We start from the raw sequence: 17477 nt of genomic DNA, 5'->3' as shown, positions 1-17477 counted from the left end.
CATTAGTTTTAAACTGCGCTCTCAGCAATTTCATGTTATCCAACTGTGTACTATATCTTGGCTCACACACCTTTTTTGTAACCTCCATGTATCTTTTGTACAGTTATACTTCCCACCATCTTCAGGATAATTGGCAACTGTACTTATCATCCAAGTTGTTGTAAACAGCTGAAGCTTCAGCATTGAACTGTGGCACACATTTGCCCCTTACCTCCTTGAATGACCACTGCCTATTGTTTCCCGATCTCCTGACACCACTTATGCTCTTGCTCCCTGCCTGTCTTTCTGCAATAACTTCACTTCATGTGGCAGGTGTTTGAAGTTTAGTTCTTTCCAGTGAGCTGAATAGAATTGGTGTTAGATAAGGGAACCAAGAACTTGCCACACTGCAATATCTTATGTTTAAAACCAACATACCTCTTTCCCTTCCTTTCCCCCCCCACCCCATCCCCACCCAGCATGCTTCATTCCCCAATGCAACAGACTGGACTTGTCATGCAGCTTTGTAGTTCTATGAAAATGTAACACTCTGGCTGTTTGTAGCCAGTATCCTTCAACTTTCCAAGATTTGTAATAGCATTGGCTTGGTATGTGCATATAAATAATTATGATACGCTAAATTTAATTTGCAATGAGCCAGCACTTGTCAACTGGGCCTGCTGTTTGAATTTATTTTTGAACCTAAAATAGAATTAAATCGGTATTAGCAAGATACTGAGCTTGACTACCTGGAAATGAGGTTCTAATTTAGGCTGGTTCATTCTGATTCTGGCAGGCTAAGTTTATTTTCATAAATATTAAAGCTGTTACATTCTTTTAATGGGTAGAGTGCCAATGAACTGACAAATGGATGTTTGCTTTTGTTTAAAGCTCCTATAACATGTCGACCAGATTATCTTCCTTGTGATAATGGAAGCTGCATTCCAGAAAGCCGCCAATGTGATGGATTTCCAGACTGCATTGATGGCAGTGATGAGTTGAACTGTAAGAATGGTAAGTATTGAGTCCACTGTTAATTCTCCATCTCCATTCTAAGGTGCTGACCTGGTTTGTTTACCTTCAGAATGCACAGGACCTGATGACTTCAAATGCCAAAATGGACAATGTATATCTCTAACCCAAGTGTGTGATCGACATCAAGATTGCAAGGACTGGAGTGATGAGCCCCTCAAATACTGTCGTAAGGACTTTTTCTAAATGTTCTATAGCCAGAATGACTCAAACTGAGTTCTGAAATATTCCCATGTTTCATTGCTGTAATTGGATATTTTCTAATCTAATTGTTCAGATGTTAAATACTCTGGAGCAGGTAGGACTTGAACCTGAGCCTCCTGGTCTGGAGGTACAGACATTGCCCCTTTACCACAAGAAACCCTGCAAATGTGGTAGTTATTTTTGATCAGGTTATAAAACCTCTGAAGCAGCTGGGATTTGTATTGAGCTATCTGGCTCAGACATAAGAACACTGCCACAAGATCCCTCTGTTTAAATTGCCTTCCACCATCTGCACCTGCCACAATCCATCAGTTTGGTCAGTTTCCCATCCTTTCTTCAGTTCATCAAGTGCTTTGTTTGTGCACTAAATCTCCCATTTCTGTTCTCACTAGTTTGACTTTCAGCTCCCCACTCCTCAACAACTTCCTCAAATTGATTGCTGTGAGGACTTGATGCCTCCCTCCCCACCCTGCATATATTTTTGCTTGACAAAAAATGTTCACGTTTCCTTTTTTGCCTTTTGGACTCTTCTGCTCCCTGTTGGCAGTGTGGCTTCAGCTAGTTAGCTTCTTCCTTCCCCCATACCCCCTTCACCCCTTCTCTTGCCCTTTTTGTTATACTGCAACTTTTCCCCTTAGTTTTTGCACACTGTTTTTAAGGTTTTGGTAAAGTGCCTGAGTTTTTTTTGGGCTTGGTAATTTCAAGCTCCCTTCATGTACATTTTTGGCTTGCACACCACTGCCTCAGTTAGTGAGTAACTTCCTGGTTTTTAATAAGTGGGTGACTTGTAATGAATTAATCTGGCACTTCCATAACCCACTTCAGATGAGACTGATATTTGTATGGAATTTACACTATCCACTTCTGGATAGTATCATTCTTTCCTCCAGAGCGATGATTTTAATGTGACTGAGTTACCATTGTTGAGTGGTAATGTTGAGGCCTCTTCAGAGGTTGATTTTTGAATCAACAGTTGCGTCCCTCAGTTAGTAAGGTGTTGCCATCATCCCCTCTTCCTGTATCTTTCTGGTGCTGCATGGTCATTTTAATGCAGGAAAGAAACCACCTAGTTGGAGCAGTGAAGTTGTGTAAGAGACTGAGCAAATTGCTAGGAAGCCTGTGTGTGATAGGGGAGGGTAGTGGAGAAAACACTTAAGACAGGGGTGAGTGAGAGGGAGGCTGCAAGTAAGTGGCTTAAAACCAGTCAACAAATCAACCTGCTTGTTAGTCAAACAGGGAGAAATGTAGTGGATGGTTGTAACAAACACTTTAACATGCAGGACAAAGGGTAGCAAAATCCATGTAACCTGCTCAGTCTGTATACTTGCAAGCACTTTAATTGACAAGATTTCAGTGCATTAATTGGTTAACTAGCTTGCTTGTAATTGTTAAAAGCACAGGATTGCTCCTGCTCATAGCTAACCTGTATAGAAGTGTACTACCTTTTTAAACCTGTAAAAGGTTCTCTTACTAGGAGAAAACCATTTTTGTAGTTTGTGTACTTGTAGCAGGCAGTGTGGTCGTAGACCCTTCAGACCAACTGCTGACCATATCCTAAACTGATCTAGTTACATTTGCCCCATGTCCCTCACCCTTCAACATTAGCCATCCAGATACCTTTTTTGAAATGCTGTAATTGTACCCACCTCCACTTGCTGCTCATCTTGTATATGTGTACTGTCCTCAAAGTTGCCCCTCAGGTCCCTTGTTTTAAATCTCCCCTCAAACCTGTGCCCTCTAGTTTTGGACTCTCCTATCCAAGGAAAGACTTTGCTATTCACTCTATAACAGTCAGAGAAGTGCAGATGTAAACTTCAGTAAGGTCAGCCCTCAGCCTCCAATGCTCCCTGGGAGGGTGGAGTTGGGGGAAGGAAAGCACTAGCCTGTTCGGCCCCTCCTTATAACTCAAACCCTCCAATCACAGCCACCTGAAGTCTTTTCTGTACACCAAGCCTTATCTTTTTCAAAGGGTGATCCAGAATTGTATGCAGTATTCTAAGTGGCCATGCCAATCTCCTGTACAGTGAAACGTGACTTCTAGCTCCTATACTCAGTGAAGGCAAGATACCAAACTCTACCTTCACCCTGCCTACCTGTAAGTCTACACTCAGTTCAGGACTGAAGGTGGTTCCCCTCAGTATTTGGGATCCTTAAACCCGTATATACATCGTTAAATTTGGAACCAATGATTTGAGTCTAGAAGATAAAGCTGTTTTTTTTTTGCTGCAGACCTAAATGAGTGCCAAGTTAACAATGGAGGCTGCTCCTACATCTGCAGAGATCTGGCCATTGGTTATGAGTGTATCTGCCCTCCTGGCTTTGAGTTGGTCGATAGAAAAACATGTGCAGGTAATTTTGTATTGATTTGCTCAATATAGATTGATTTATGAAAGTGTAATTAACTAGTCATTTATGACTGCGGTGTATTAGATATGCTAAAGTAGCAAGCAATAGCAAAATCAATGATGCCTTAAAGGGTGCCTTTAATTGCCATTAATCTTCCACATCGGATCATAACTGACCCAAAAGTTTACTGCAACAACCACAAACAATAGGTACATTAGTAAGATGCTGTGTATTGTCAGTCAAGATCCTTTAGTGGCTGTGGGACATAAAATAGCTACTTGCATAGGTAGCTTGGACAGTTTTTTATTTGCTTGAGTAAACTGACTACCGCCCTAAGAAACAAACCTAGTAGTGCCCCTAACAATCCCCTCCCAGAAACCTATATCCTTCACTTGGTCAGGTCTTGGATCTCCCTAGCCAACAGTTGAAGCACCTTGTCTGATTTGAGAAGGATGTATGCCATACCTTAGCAAATAGAAATGGAAACCAATCTGGTTTGCCATTCCCTCTTTAGAGAAGGAATTAGCCATCCATGTCTCGTCCAGTCTGTGATTCCAGACCCACAGCAAGGTGACTGACTTTCCTGCCTTTCTGGGCAATTGTATGTTGGTGTACCCAGCAATGTGCTCACCCCATGAATTTAACAAATACAAATTACTTGCCTTCAGTTTTTTAAAAACAGAACGGATTCCATAACCACAAATGAAGAGTTCTGAACATCACTACCTTGTGTGTAGAATGTGTCTCTCTCCTGAATCATCTGGCCCTTTGGTCTCTGATATGGCCCTGTTTTGAGAATCCCTAATCAATGAAAAGTTTATCTACTGTCTTGGCTTGTCTTCCAAGATATTAATTGCATCGTTCCTTCATCTTAATCTGAAGGGAGGGAGGAAGGAAGGCCTTATTTGTACAATCTCTCTCTCCTCCAAACTTAACCTCTGATACTTTATTTCATTCTGTAAAGTTATTGTTCTGTCAAGGCCAATGTAGCCTTCCTGAGATGTGGTGTCCAGATCTGCTGTCACACTCAAAGTGGCATCTCACTCTTTTGCACAGCTGCAGCATAACCACTGCATTCTTAATTCCAGTTCTCTAGATCTAATCAGCTAGAAAAAGACATCAAAGTCTTTGCCTCATTCACAAGTATTCTTGGTTTTTTTTCAGATATTGATGAATGTCAAGATATCGGCGTCTGCAGTCAAACTTGTATTAATACAAATGGAAGCTTTAAATGTGAATGCTTAGCAGGATATCGCTTGGATACAACTAATCAAAGCTGCAGGGCAGTTGGAGGCAAGTAAAATGTTTTAAGTGACTTGCTTACCAGTGTTAGTTCTGGGCAGTATGCAGATTGCTCTGTTCTGATCTCCAGTGAGATTTCAAAAAGGGTCAAGATTGACAGGTATGGTAACTCTCTCTTGTAGCAAACAGGTTTGAGCCGAGTTGTATTGATGCAAAAGGTTTTTGACCAATCAAAAGTTCAAATACATACACCTGATCTGTAATTAGGGGAGGCCACCACCTAGTGGTGGTATTGATCAATTGCAATCCAAAAACCCAGGTCATGTTCTGGGGGACCTGGGTTTAGATTCTGCTATGACAGATTCTAGAATTACAATGCAATAAAAATCTGGAATTGGGAGTCTAATGGCCATTAATTCACTGTCAATTGTCCAAACAAACCATCTTCCTTACCAAAGTCCCTCCTTCCAGGGAAAGAAGCTGCCATCCTTACCTGGTCTGTCCTACATCTGACTCCAGACCCATAGCAATGTGGATTAACTTTTAACTGCCCTCTGGAGTTGGGGATGGACAATAAATACTGCCTAGTTAGTGACTTCCTCCATCCGGAGTGATTTTTAAATAAATAAAGAATCCAACTTTCTGCCTAACTCTACATTGTCAAGAGTGTAACTTACCCCATTACTCATGAATAGCAGATTGGGAATTCACAGGATGCCTTTGTAACTTGCAGCGGTCAATAATGGACCGTGCTGTTGTATTATCACTGGCCCAGTCTCTCCCTCCTTATGGAAAAGTAAAAGGGCTAATTTGAAGCTGACACTCTTTACATGTTAGAGTTAGCAGTCTAACACTTGGATGAACAGTACAGCATAGGAACAGGCCCAATGTCTGCTGTAACATTCTAAATTAACCCTATACCTGCACCAGGGCTGAATCCTCTTTTTTGCCTCTGTGCATGCACCTTAAACATGATATCAAATATCTGCTTTGCCTCAATCTCCTAAACATTCCCCATCAAGTTTTAACCCATACCTCCTAGTATTTGACATTTCCACCCTGAAGAAAGACTACCTAACCTTTCCATGCCCCTCCAATTTGTATACTATCCAGTTGCCCCTCTTGTTGTTTTTTTACACACACACACACACACTTGCATTTTAATCCAATTTTTCCTCTACAGCTGATGCCCTCAAATCCAGGCAATATCCTAGTAAACTATTTTGGACCCTCTCCAAATCCTGCCTCTTTCCTCCTGTAGTGTGGCCTATCTGGAGTCATATAGCTGCAACATGTCTCTCACTTCTATACTCCATGCCCTGACCAATGAAGGAGGAGAAAATGAGAACAGCAAATGTTAGAGATCAGTGTGGTGTTGGAAAAGCATAACTGGTCAGGCAGCATCCAAGGAGCAGAGTCTGTCTTGAGCCCAAGCTCTCTAGCAGATTCCTGATGACTAACTCATGCTCAATGTCTGTTCTGTTCTGTTCCTTGGATGCTGCCTGACCAGCTGTGTATTTCCAGCACCACACTTGCTGCAACTCTGACCAATGATGGCAAGCTTGCTGTATGTTGTCTTTATCACTTTATTCACTTATTGCCACTTTCAAGGAGTTGGGGACATGTACCCTATGATCCCTCCTGAATAGGGGTCCAGCCACTTATATATTATCCCCTCATTTGACATCCCAAAATTTCTGCCATTTCTCTGCCCAGCTTCCGAATTGAACTAATAGACTGTAGTCTTATGACCTTCCTCATTATCCACCACTCCACCAATTCTTCATCTGCAACTTAGTAATTGATCAATTGCATTTTCATCCAAATAGTTTGTTACAAACAGGTCCCAGCACAGATCCTTGCAGAACACCATGGATCATAAACCTCCAGTCAGTAAATCACCCCTTTCCCCAGTTATCCCAATCTATGACCAAGCCTTTTTGTACCAACTTAGTAACTTGCCATGATCCCATGTGATGTCAACTTTTGGACCAGCCCACCATCAAGGATCTTGTCAAATTCTTTACTAAAGTCCATGTGGACACCATCCACTGCCTTAGTCTCAAAGTTTGAGACAACTACATGAAATCATACTGATTATTCCTAAAGTCATTCTTTTCCAAATGTGGGTAAACTTTAATTCCAAATGTCCTTAACCTCTCTATAGCAATGACTGACTGACTGTCCATAACTTTGTCCCTGTTGCCCATTTGAAAGGAACATAGGCTATTCTTTGGCCTCCCCTATGGATAAAGATGCATCAATCCCTGTCCAAGCCACAACAGCCTTCTGAGGAGCTACTTGAGCTGAAGTCTGTTGAGGAAACCTGTTAGCTTCAGATGTGAGCAATACAACTGTCAGGATTTAAATGGGCACACTTAGAATTGTACAAGGTATCAAATTTGGACTAACAAATTACACTTCAGTCTGGGACTGAAGGAGGCATGGTGGTGCCCATTAAGTGGAGGCAGTTTTGCTTAAACTCAATTGGCTGGAAGTATTTTGTATCCTGTTGGGATACAAACCATTACCTATTTACTGACTAGTGCAGACTTATAATCCTGTGAAGTTGACCTACTTGAAAACTAAAGGTGTTGATCTTTGCATTGTGGACAGAGCTGAGGCATGCAGAAGCTGAAGGGAAAACTACAAATGTAGATCTTTGCACATTTTTGTATGGCTGTGAATTTTTATTTCTAGTTTAAAGCTGAAGTTCAGCTTGGATTGCACAAAGTCATTCAATATGAACATTGCTGTTTTGAATTTTTTTTCTTTCAGGTGTTTTGAGTTTCATCCTTGTCTATTCTCTTTCCTAGACAAAGAGCCTTATCTGATCTTTACTAATCGTCATGATATTCGGAAGATGGGGCTCTATCACCAAGAGTATACCCAAGTAGTTGACCAGCTGAGAAATGTAGTGGCATTGGATGTTGACATTTCAGAACAGCAAATCTTTTGGGTTGACTTGGGTCAGCAAGCAATCTTCAGGTAATGAATCTTGGTAGTAATACTAATCGCTACAGCAGGTATTTTTTTTTCAGAAACCCTTTTCAGATGGTCATTGCTGCTTTTAGGTATTCCAGAGCAGTTTGTCCTCTTTAATTTGGCTTCATGAATAATTTAACAGCATATATTTTCATCTTTACCTGACAGCATTTCAGCAATTATAGTATAAGTATTTGATATTAGTCTGTTTACTCAATTTTCTTTAAAACTCGAGACCTTTTCATCACTGCAGTTCACTTTTCTTAAACCAAAGATTTAAGAGGGCACATTTTTAATGGTAGTCCTTAGAAACTCTTGCCAAGTTTGACAACCTCCTTTCCTTTCCTTAGTTCCTTCATCTCTGAAGAGAGAAGCAAAACTGGTGTCACTAGAGTTATTGAGAATGTAAGTGTTCCTATGGGGATTGCTGTGGACTGGATCTACAAGCATGTTTACTGGACTGATCGTGGTACCAGAATGATCTCTGTGGCTACCTTTGATGGAACTTCAAGGAAGACTCTGTTCGATACTGACCTGAGAGAACCAGCTTCGGTGGCAGTTGATCCATTAACTGGGTAAACTTTTTCTTTTCCCCACTGGAACGATGTACAGGTTCTGATCAAATCCATGGAGGGTCTTGTTTTTGAGTGGGTGAGTGACGTTTGAAGTCATGGGAAATGGAGATGTACTGTTGAAGACAAACCTGGTATTCTGTTACAAGTTTACTGCAACTAATCACAATTCCCTTGAGTCTAATTTTCAGTGGTTAAAAGTTGGAAAACTGGAGTTCATCTAAAACTGTTGGCTGACAAGGTTGTCTTACATGATAGTAATAGACAGAGTTTGTTAACTTGTTTCCTGTAAAACAGTGAGTCATTATATCACTTTTTTTTGAATTTGAGGGTAAACTCATTCAGTCTTTGTACCAAACTGATGGTGGGGCTCCATGTAATCTGAACACTAACTCCTACAGAACATTTTAACAATACTAGCCTCTTGCCAAAATTGTTAGTGATGCATATGTGAATTTACACGGTGGAACTAGTGTTTGAATTATGAAATTTTCTAATTCTACTTTTTGATTTGAAGTTTCACTGTGGCCACTTCAACTCTTTTTTTTTAGAAAAACCTCCCTTGATTTGTATCAAATGCTGGAGGTTTTGAAGTTGATCTAAAGACCAATATTTCTACAAAGTAATTCAAGAACAAATCCTTGTCACAGTTGACATTTTAATGTAAAGGAATGTGGTCATGAGGCTTGTATAAAGTCTTTAGAACCACTTCAGTATTTTCAGTTATTTACTGGAGTTAAATTTAGATCAAATCTAATTGGGAATATTCTCTGATTTCCACAATTTTATGGAACGTTTCATAAACGCAGACCTAAAATTGGCATTGGGTTGCCTGAATGCATTTTAATGTTTAGGCTTAAATGAATAAACACTTCCTGGTTTTGAAATAACTATGACATTTTTTTTTCTCTCATTTTGAAATTGTGGTTTTTTTTTTGTTCGACCAAGAGTTCATCTCTAAATCAGTATAACATGAAGTGCAGCACACAACAGGCCCTTTTTTGGCCCACTATGTTGTGCCAAGATTTAATCTTGGTGCAAAATTAACCTATGCACTCCTCCACTCAGTTATCCATGTGTATGTCCAGCAATCGCTTAAATGTCCCTAATGACTGCTTCCACCACCAGCTGGCAACACATTCAATGTATTCACAACTCCTCTGCTTAAAGAACCTACCTCTGACATCTCCCTTTTATACCCTCCTGATATCTTCAAGCTGACTCCTTGTACCAGTCAATCCTGCCCTGGGGAAAAGTCTCTGGCTATTGTTGCCCTTGCCCATAGGGTGACCAGAAATGGACATAATATTCCAAGTGTGGTCTCACCAGGGACTTTGAGGGATCTATGTACTTGCACACCCAGATCCCTTTGTTCCTCCACACTACCAAAAATCCTGATTTTAAATCCTATATTCAGCATTTGAGTTTGACCTTCCAAAATGTATCACTGTTTATCCAGGTTGAACTCTTTAAGCTTAATCATAAAGCTGCTGAAAAATACAATGAGGTTTTATAAACTTTATTCATGACTAGATCAAATGTTAATTGACTAAATGATGCCTGTCATTCAAAGGTTCATGTATTGGTCAGATGTGGGTGAGCCATCCTCTATAGAGAAAGCAGGAATGAATGGCATCAATAGGCAGCTTCTGGTTACCAGCAATATTGAGTCACCAAATGGTATCGCACTTGGTAAGTGGGCTGGCTGATAAATGACTATATTTCCAAATAGGAGTTAGCTGCTAATCCTTCAATTTCATTCACAGATCTTGTGAACAGCCGCCTGTACTGGGTTGACTCAAAACTTCACACGTTGTCCAGTGTGGACGTTAATGGACAAGACCAAAGAACAGTGCTTTATTCACAGGAGTTCCTTGCTCATCCTTTTGCTGTCACCTTATTTGAGGTAATGTCACCTTTTTTTGACCAAGGTCTAAGATTCAAAACCACTGATTACTGTTTCTAGATTATCACCATACTTTGGTGATACAGGGATTGTTCTGAAGCACACTAGTGGACATTGGTTCTCTAATGATGATTCAATCAATCTCTTGGAAAGCAATGCAGTTGTATCATGAGCAAAGCTTTAGGTCAACAAACCTCATTCATGTAATAGCTCAGCTCGAGCCATTGAAGTGAAAATAGTTTTTCCTTTTAAGCATGTTGATGTTGACTTCGCTATATGAAATGTTGTACAGCTATTGGTTTCCCTCTTTTAAGCTCCATTATGAAGAATAATGGCCAAATAGTATTTTGCATAACCTATAATTTTTAGCATTCAACTGTTCTAAAAAGCCAGCTCTTGCAATTTTCACAAATGCGAAACCTTTAACATCCATCATTTCAGTTTATCTACTGTTTGGCCTTTAAGCAGTTTTTTACAAAAGGAATTTAAGTGGTACCTGACTCTTGAGCACTGCATTTGGAAAAAGGTATCAGTTATGATAGTGGTGTGAATGCGAAGCTAGACATGCCTCTAAATCTCCGTATGTGGAAAGGGTGGACAAGACCAGATTTCTGGGATCAATGTCTTGTCAGTGCTCACAATGACTTAGTAACTTGGTGAGTGCAGGAAATGAGCTGGCACTCTAAATCGGTCAGGTCAAACAAGACCCTGGAGTAGTCCCCAGCCATACCCACATGTATAATAATGGCCTGAATCAGGGGTCACTTGGAGCTGGAATCTGTTTTTGTTTTTTAGAGACTAGCCTTAAGAAGGTCAGAAGGGTTTACCTCTCCTGCAATCCTTTGACCCTCCCTTCCTCCCTTCCTCCCTTCCTCCCTTCCTCCCTTCCTCCCTTCCTCCCTTCCTCCCTTCCTCCCTTCCTCCCTTCCTCCCTTCCTCCCTTCCTCCCTTCCTCCCTTCCTCCCTTCCTCCCTTCCTCCCTTCCTCCCTTCCTCCCTTCCTCCCTTCCTCCCTTCCTCCCTTCCTCCCTTCCTCCCTTCCTCCCTTCCTCCCTTCCTCCCTTCCTCCCTTCCTCCCTTCCTCCCTTCCTCCCTTCCTCCCTTCCTCCCTTCCTCCCTTCCTCCCTTCCTCCCTTCCTCCCTTCCTCCCTCCCTTGGAATGTTTGTTTGTTCTCCACCCATCAATGCTTTAGAGCAGTAGCCTTTAATGTGTAGCTTTAGTTGAAACAATGTTCCTGATGCTGTTGGGGTTGAAAAGCAGAATGGAGAGGTAGGGAATTGCCATTTTCCTGGCAGTGACTTGGAATTTGTATCGAAATTTTCCAGGCAGATATGAGATGTACCTCCAGAATATCAATGTTGTGAACTCCCACCTGCTTTTATTTCTGCCAATCCTGGGACATCTGAGCTGCTCTAAACCATATTGGGTATTATTGCCTATTGTATATTAATATACAACACCTAGCAGAACAGATCAAAGTTTTTGTCATGAGGGTATGAAGTTTATTTTTGTTGCTTATTTCAGGATCATGTATTCTGGTCTGATGAAAGAAATGAAGCCATTTTTGGAGCCAACAAATATACAGGCACAGATGTCATGACTTTAGTTTCTAATCTTCTTCAACCTCATGATGTCATTATTTATCATGATTTAATACAACCATCTGGTAGGGAATCTAATGTTGCTCTTTGATTTTTTTTGGAGTTTAGTATTATGACTCTGTATTTGTTGTAGAACTGTAAGATGTAATTTTAAACTGTCAATAACTGAAGACCAAGTTTGGTTAATGCTGTCGATATGAACTAGCCTTGTATCTGCTGCTCAGAACTTGTATCTACTGAATCTAATGCATATTTTAAAACCAGTTGCATTTGTTGAAAGTCAAAAACAAAACATTTTTGGAGAAACTCAGCAGGTCTGGCAGTGGGAGGAAAACTTAACTCCATGTCCAGTGATGCTTCAGAAATTCCTCCAACTGTAAAGAAGGGTCACTACTCTCCAGGTTAACCCTGCTTTCCCTCCACAGATGCTGCTGGGTTTCTCCAATTGTCTTTGCTTCTAGTGAGCTTTCCTTCTACCTGTTTGACATTTCAAATTGGTGCACAATGTGAATCTGACTAGCAACCACTTACAATGCAAAATGACACTTTCTAGCCTTTTAGATATTGTATTCAATAGACTAAAGTTTTTTTTTAGCCTTTTTTTTTTATCGAAACAGTTGTGGCCTTATTACGGAATTGAAAATTATTGTCTCGATAGGTAAAAACTGGTGCAATGAGAAATTGGAAAGTGGAGCCTGTAGGTACCTCTGCCTTCCTGGTCCACCGATCAATCAATTGCCAAGGTACACCTGCTTGTGTCCAACTGGGATGAAACTAAAGGATGGAGGATTGTGTGAACTGGGTAAATAGTGGTCTTGTTTGTTTTTCTCTGGTAGAAATAAATCTGACTAGAACTGGAAATAAGGGTGGCACCAAACAATGGGTGGGGAAGTAGAGGATGTCTACCATTACTCCTCAACATATCGTGGGCAATTCAGTGGCTAGCACTGCTGCCTCTCAGCACCAGGCACCCTGGTTCATTTCCTGCCTCAAACAACTGTCTGTGGTGTTTGCACATCCTCCATGTCTGTGGGTTTCCTCCCACAGTCCAAAGATGTGCAGGTTGGGTGAATTGGCCATGCTAAATTGCCTGTAGTGTGGGGTGCTTATAGGGGAATGGGTCTGGGTGGGTTGGTCTTCAGAGGGTCAGTGTGGACTTGGGTTGAAGGGCCTGTTTCCACATTATATTCCATCTGACAGCTTTTAGATTACTTAATGTGGGGCAATGTGCACTTTGGCAGGAGGAAGAGAAGCTGACTGTTTTAAATGATGGAAGATTGCAGACCGCTACACAGAGGGCTTTAGGAGTTGTGTAAAAGCTAGCGTCCAAGTTTAGGGTAATAAATGCAGGTGGAATGTTTCTACCTTTTGAGTAGAGTATTTAAAAATGGGAACTTGTGAAAAATTACATGAATTGTGAAAAGCTTTTGGTCCCTTTTTTAATCAAATGAAAATTTTACCGGCACCGATGACAGTCCAAAATGTTCCAGCCTGGTTAGAGGTATTGTCTTATGACTACTATCTAAAAGACTGATTTTTTTTTTAAATTGAAATGTACAAGATTTTTTGAGATGACTGAGGTGGGGGGGGGGGGGAGAAATGTAGGAGAATTGATGATCAAGGGCCAACCATTTGACATCAGTGAGGATGAATTTCTGAAGGGTGGTGAATCTGGAATTCCTTACCACCAAGGACTGTAGGGGCTGAGTAAACTTTAAAGGCTGAGATTTTTAACCTTAAACCCCATGCTGATTAAACTTTATGGGGAAAAGCTGAAGATTGAGATCCGTTTCAGTGGGCCAAATGGCTGACATCCTACAAACTTGATCTAATGCTAGAATTCAGCTTATCCCACTAACAATCTTTTTTTTGTACTTTCCCTGCATGTTTGTTTTGAGGGTTTTTTCAGTGTCTGAAAACGTAGGATGTCATGGAATGATGCCTTACTAGGCATGAGTAGCAGTGTGAAAGCAAAAGAACATCTGCATATAGAGGCTAATATCCAGCATTATTCCTAAAATAGTCCTCAATCTAATTACATGATAACACAAGACATGACATCTGGTTTAATTAGCTGTCTGAAGATACAACTTGTAGCAGTAACACCAATGTGCATTTGGAATCCCTAATTTGACAAATTTTAGGGATATCAAGCTAACCTCAGTAACATGAAACTACCACTTCCTACAAAAACCTATCCACTCACTATCTGTTTGAAAGATTCAATCTGCTATCCTTGCCTGGTCTGTCTCCATGGGACTCCAGACCCAGTGAGTGATTATGGTCAGCAAAGTCAGGGCAATAAGCTACTGTTTTAGGGTAATTAAGGATGGGTAACAAATGTTGCCCACATCTGCAAAACCTGAAACCACCTAACAATAAATCCTGTGCTAGTTTATTTTTAATGCAAACAAATTTGCTTGATACTTTCTGTAATGAGGCAAGCCTGCTGTAAATTCTACATTAGTTTCAAACTAGGCAATAGTAAAGACTATCCATCCCAATCAAACCAGGATTGACTTACCTGCCCTCTGTTTGTCAACCATCTGCTCTGGGCTTCTGGTTTGAGTTAATTATCTCTCCTCCCAATTTCTCCAGCTAAGTAACTACCTGTTTTAAACTCATCCCTTCTACTTCTATCTCCTCTAAATGGGTTACTTGTGTATTCAGCTGGTTATTTAAAGCCAAGCACTTCTCTTTGACAATCTACCCAATACTAAAACTAACAAATTTCAAACTCCACATTTGGAAAGTCTCATCTTGGTAAAGCAGAAAAAAATTCTTTTTGAGGCAAGCTGAAGTCTGTATTAGGAGGGTTGGAAAGTTCAGTTCAGTTTAAGGTCAATTTTTTTTTTGACTTGGTGTTTATGGCCAGACCCCCTCATTGCCAAGAAATGGCCCAGACCAACTTTGCTAGTTTAGAGCAAGTGTAACAACATGGGTATGCCAGGAGAGATGCAGCTGGTCAAAGCATTTTCATTCAGCAGTCTTGTAAGTGTTTTTAAACAAAATGGGAAATGAGAGAATGGAATACCAAATAACCTATCTGAAATTCCAACAGATCATCCCAATGTAATGTTATTCCAAATACTTGAAACAATCTCCATTTTAAAAATCCCTTGGTACAAAAGGTAACATCAAACACCAGGGCTTACAGGAGAGCTGTCGGGCTCCCTGCTTCTTTGGATCCACCAGCTGTTTCAACTGCCTGGCTGCTTTGTGAATAGTGTTGGGTGCTTGGGGAAAAAAGCACTGCCGGTCAGGAGAGTTGACGTTTTGAGCAAAAGCCCTTCATCAGGAATGACTATCCTGCTCTTTGGATGTTGCCTGACCGGCTGTGTTTTTCCAGCACCACACTCCATTGGTAGTCTCCAGTGTCTGTAGTCCTCACTTTCTCCTGCTTTGTGTATAGCCAGGCCAAAGAAAAGATGACCTGGGAGGACTGGCTGCACCCCTTCCACTGTTTAAAATACTTTTGCACTTAGCCTTTAGCTTGAGGCAGTATGTTAGCTATAATCAAACTGGTCCTAAAAACACTTAACCCCAGACTTTTTGGTCTTTCTCCTGAGGGGGAATAAACTTCATTAAAAGAGCAGTGTTGTCACACTGCTGGTTAAGATGTACAGCCGTACACAATTTGTAGCCATCTGAATAGAGCTTGACATGTTCTCTTCCCCCAGCTGGTAATACTACCTGTCAAGCATCAGATTTCATCTGTCATGATGGACAATGTGTGCCCAGTAAATGGCAGTGTGATGGCATGGCTGATTGTGAAGATGGATCTGACGAAGCCTCTGACATATGTCGTAAGTATCTTGTACTTAGTGTATTGTTCTTGCACCACTTGGGTGGTGATACCTTCAATTGTGAAGGTGAAACACTAATGATTTAATCAAATTTCACTACAAACTATTATAACATTTCACTGCATCTGACTTCAATTTTAGACACTAGTCTGCTTAATCTTAATTGTACAATATTTAATGAATTTAGTTTTTAAATGTCACTTTTGAATTGTTCTCATTCATTGCTGCTATCTGATTCCTTAAGTACTTATGGGTTGTCCGTGGCTTCCTTTTTACCAGTGCTCAATTGAAGTGGAAATAAGGGGTGGTTTCTACAGTACAACACAATCTCTTTTGAACTGTTTGTAACCTGAGTGCTACACTTTGCTAATGAATGCAGCAACTGAATTAAATTTTTCACTGCCATATTGAAATAGATGAAAAGATGGATGCTAAGTGTTTTTTTTTTTGCTCAAATGTCATCTCTAACTTAGGGTTTTAAATTAAGAAGGAATTTTATTTGTCATTTATAAATTTCTTTACTCTTATGAGATCAATGGAAACTAAAACTGAACCTGCTCAGTACTGTATGAAACACTGATTTGCCTGCTTACTATCTTTTGTAAGTTTGCTCGTTAAGCTGAAAAGTTCCTTCAAAACAAACAGTCCAGCTCAGTGAGCAAGCTACCAGAACCCCAACCTGAGCTACAAATCTTCTCAAACCAACTTGACATGTTCTCTTCCCCCAGCTGGTAATACTACCTGTCAAACACCACCAGTTATACTTCCCAATGTTCTTTTGAAACAAGTAGTATCAACATTACATGACTGGAATTGTCTGCGTTTTTTTTTTGCTGGAAAAATGGGCTTGTCAATGTGTTGGAATGCAAATCTGACCTCTACATACGAATACTTGTTTTTGTCCCATCATTAGTAAATCTTTTTATATTGATGTGCCTAATCTGCATGTTTGAAAATTTATGATATAACTGTTCTTAAAATTGATCTTTTTTTTAGACACCAGTATCTGTCATATGAATGAAATTAGCTGTGGCCCCGGCTCCCTTCAGTGTATTCCTGAGACTTGGAAATGTGATGGGGAAAAGGACTGTAATACTGGCAGTGATGAAGAGAATTGTGGTAGGTCAACAATGTGACAATTAGATTTTTAATTTGTGTCCACACTCTGCAAATGAGTGAACATTGTCCCAGAACTGATTTTATGGGATTCATTGTCATGTGTACCAAAGTACAGTGAAAAGCTTTGCTTACTATGATCTGCCTGTACTGCTCATAAACAAAGATGTACATAATGAGATTTAAGATCGGGGGGTGGGAGGGGAGGGGAAGAGAACTTCCATTTTAATGGGCAGCACATGGCTCAGTGGTTGGCGCACTCCTCCAGCATCTGGGGCCCAGGTTAGATTCCAGCCTCTGACTCTGTCTGTGTGGGATTTGCCTGTTCTCAGTGTCTGTGTGGGTATCCTGGGTACTCTAGTTTCCTCCCACAATACAAAGGATTGCCAGCCATATGGATTGGCCATAGTGTTAGATGCATTAGGCAGAGGGAGCTGAGTCTGGGTGGGTTACTCTTCAGAGGGTCTATGGATTTGTTGGGCCGAAGGACCTGTTTCCACATTAGGAAATGTGATCTTAGAAAAACAAATGCATCGTACAAAGTAGATCTGTTTTTAAAAGGTGTTTTAATGAAATTAGTCTCTTTCTATTCCTTTCCAAAAAGTGAAATGAACAGGCTGAAATCAACACTTGGAATAAATTAGTTGCTGAGACTAACTTTTGATTTCTGACCCCCAACCCTCCTTTT

The 17477-nt window shown here is 40.6% G+C and overlaps 1 protein-coding gene across 1 annotated transcript in view; it reads left to right on the top strand.

Annotated features, from left to right (window-relative positions):
• The window catches only part of LOC132826282 (prolow-density lipoprotein receptor-related protein 1-like), a 64103-nt gene that overhangs the window by 9558 nt on the left and 37068 nt on the right, over positions 1-17477 (top strand). Inside the window, exons 5-16 of the mRNA XM_060842063.1 lie at positions 871-993; positions 1037-1180; positions 3445-3564; positions 4726-4854; positions 7620-7791; positions 8139-8363; positions 9934-10052; positions 10127-10266; positions 11791-11932; positions 12526-12669; positions 15548-15673; positions 16670-16792. Of these exons, the coding sequence (XP_060698046.1) occupies positions 871-993; positions 1037-1180; positions 3445-3564; positions 4726-4854; positions 7620-7791; positions 8139-8363; positions 9934-10052; positions 10127-10266; positions 11791-11932; positions 12526-12669; positions 15548-15673; positions 16670-16792 (1707 nt within the window). The remainder of the gene's footprint in view (positions 1-870; positions 994-1036; positions 1181-3444; positions 3565-4725; positions 4855-7619; positions 7792-8138; positions 8364-9933; positions 10053-10126; positions 10267-11790; positions 11933-12525; positions 12670-15547; positions 15674-16669; positions 16793-17477) is intronic.

Source organism: Hemiscyllium ocellatum, chromosome 2, assembly GCF_020745735.1.
Source record: "Hemiscyllium ocellatum isolate sHemOce1 chromosome 2, sHemOce1.pat.X.cur, whole genome shotgun sequence".
Taxonomy (NCBI): domain Eukaryota; kingdom Metazoa; phylum Chordata; class Chondrichthyes; order Orectolobiformes; family Hemiscylliidae; genus Hemiscyllium; species Hemiscyllium ocellatum.
This window is presented reverse-complemented; position numbering and strand designations above follow the sequence as displayed.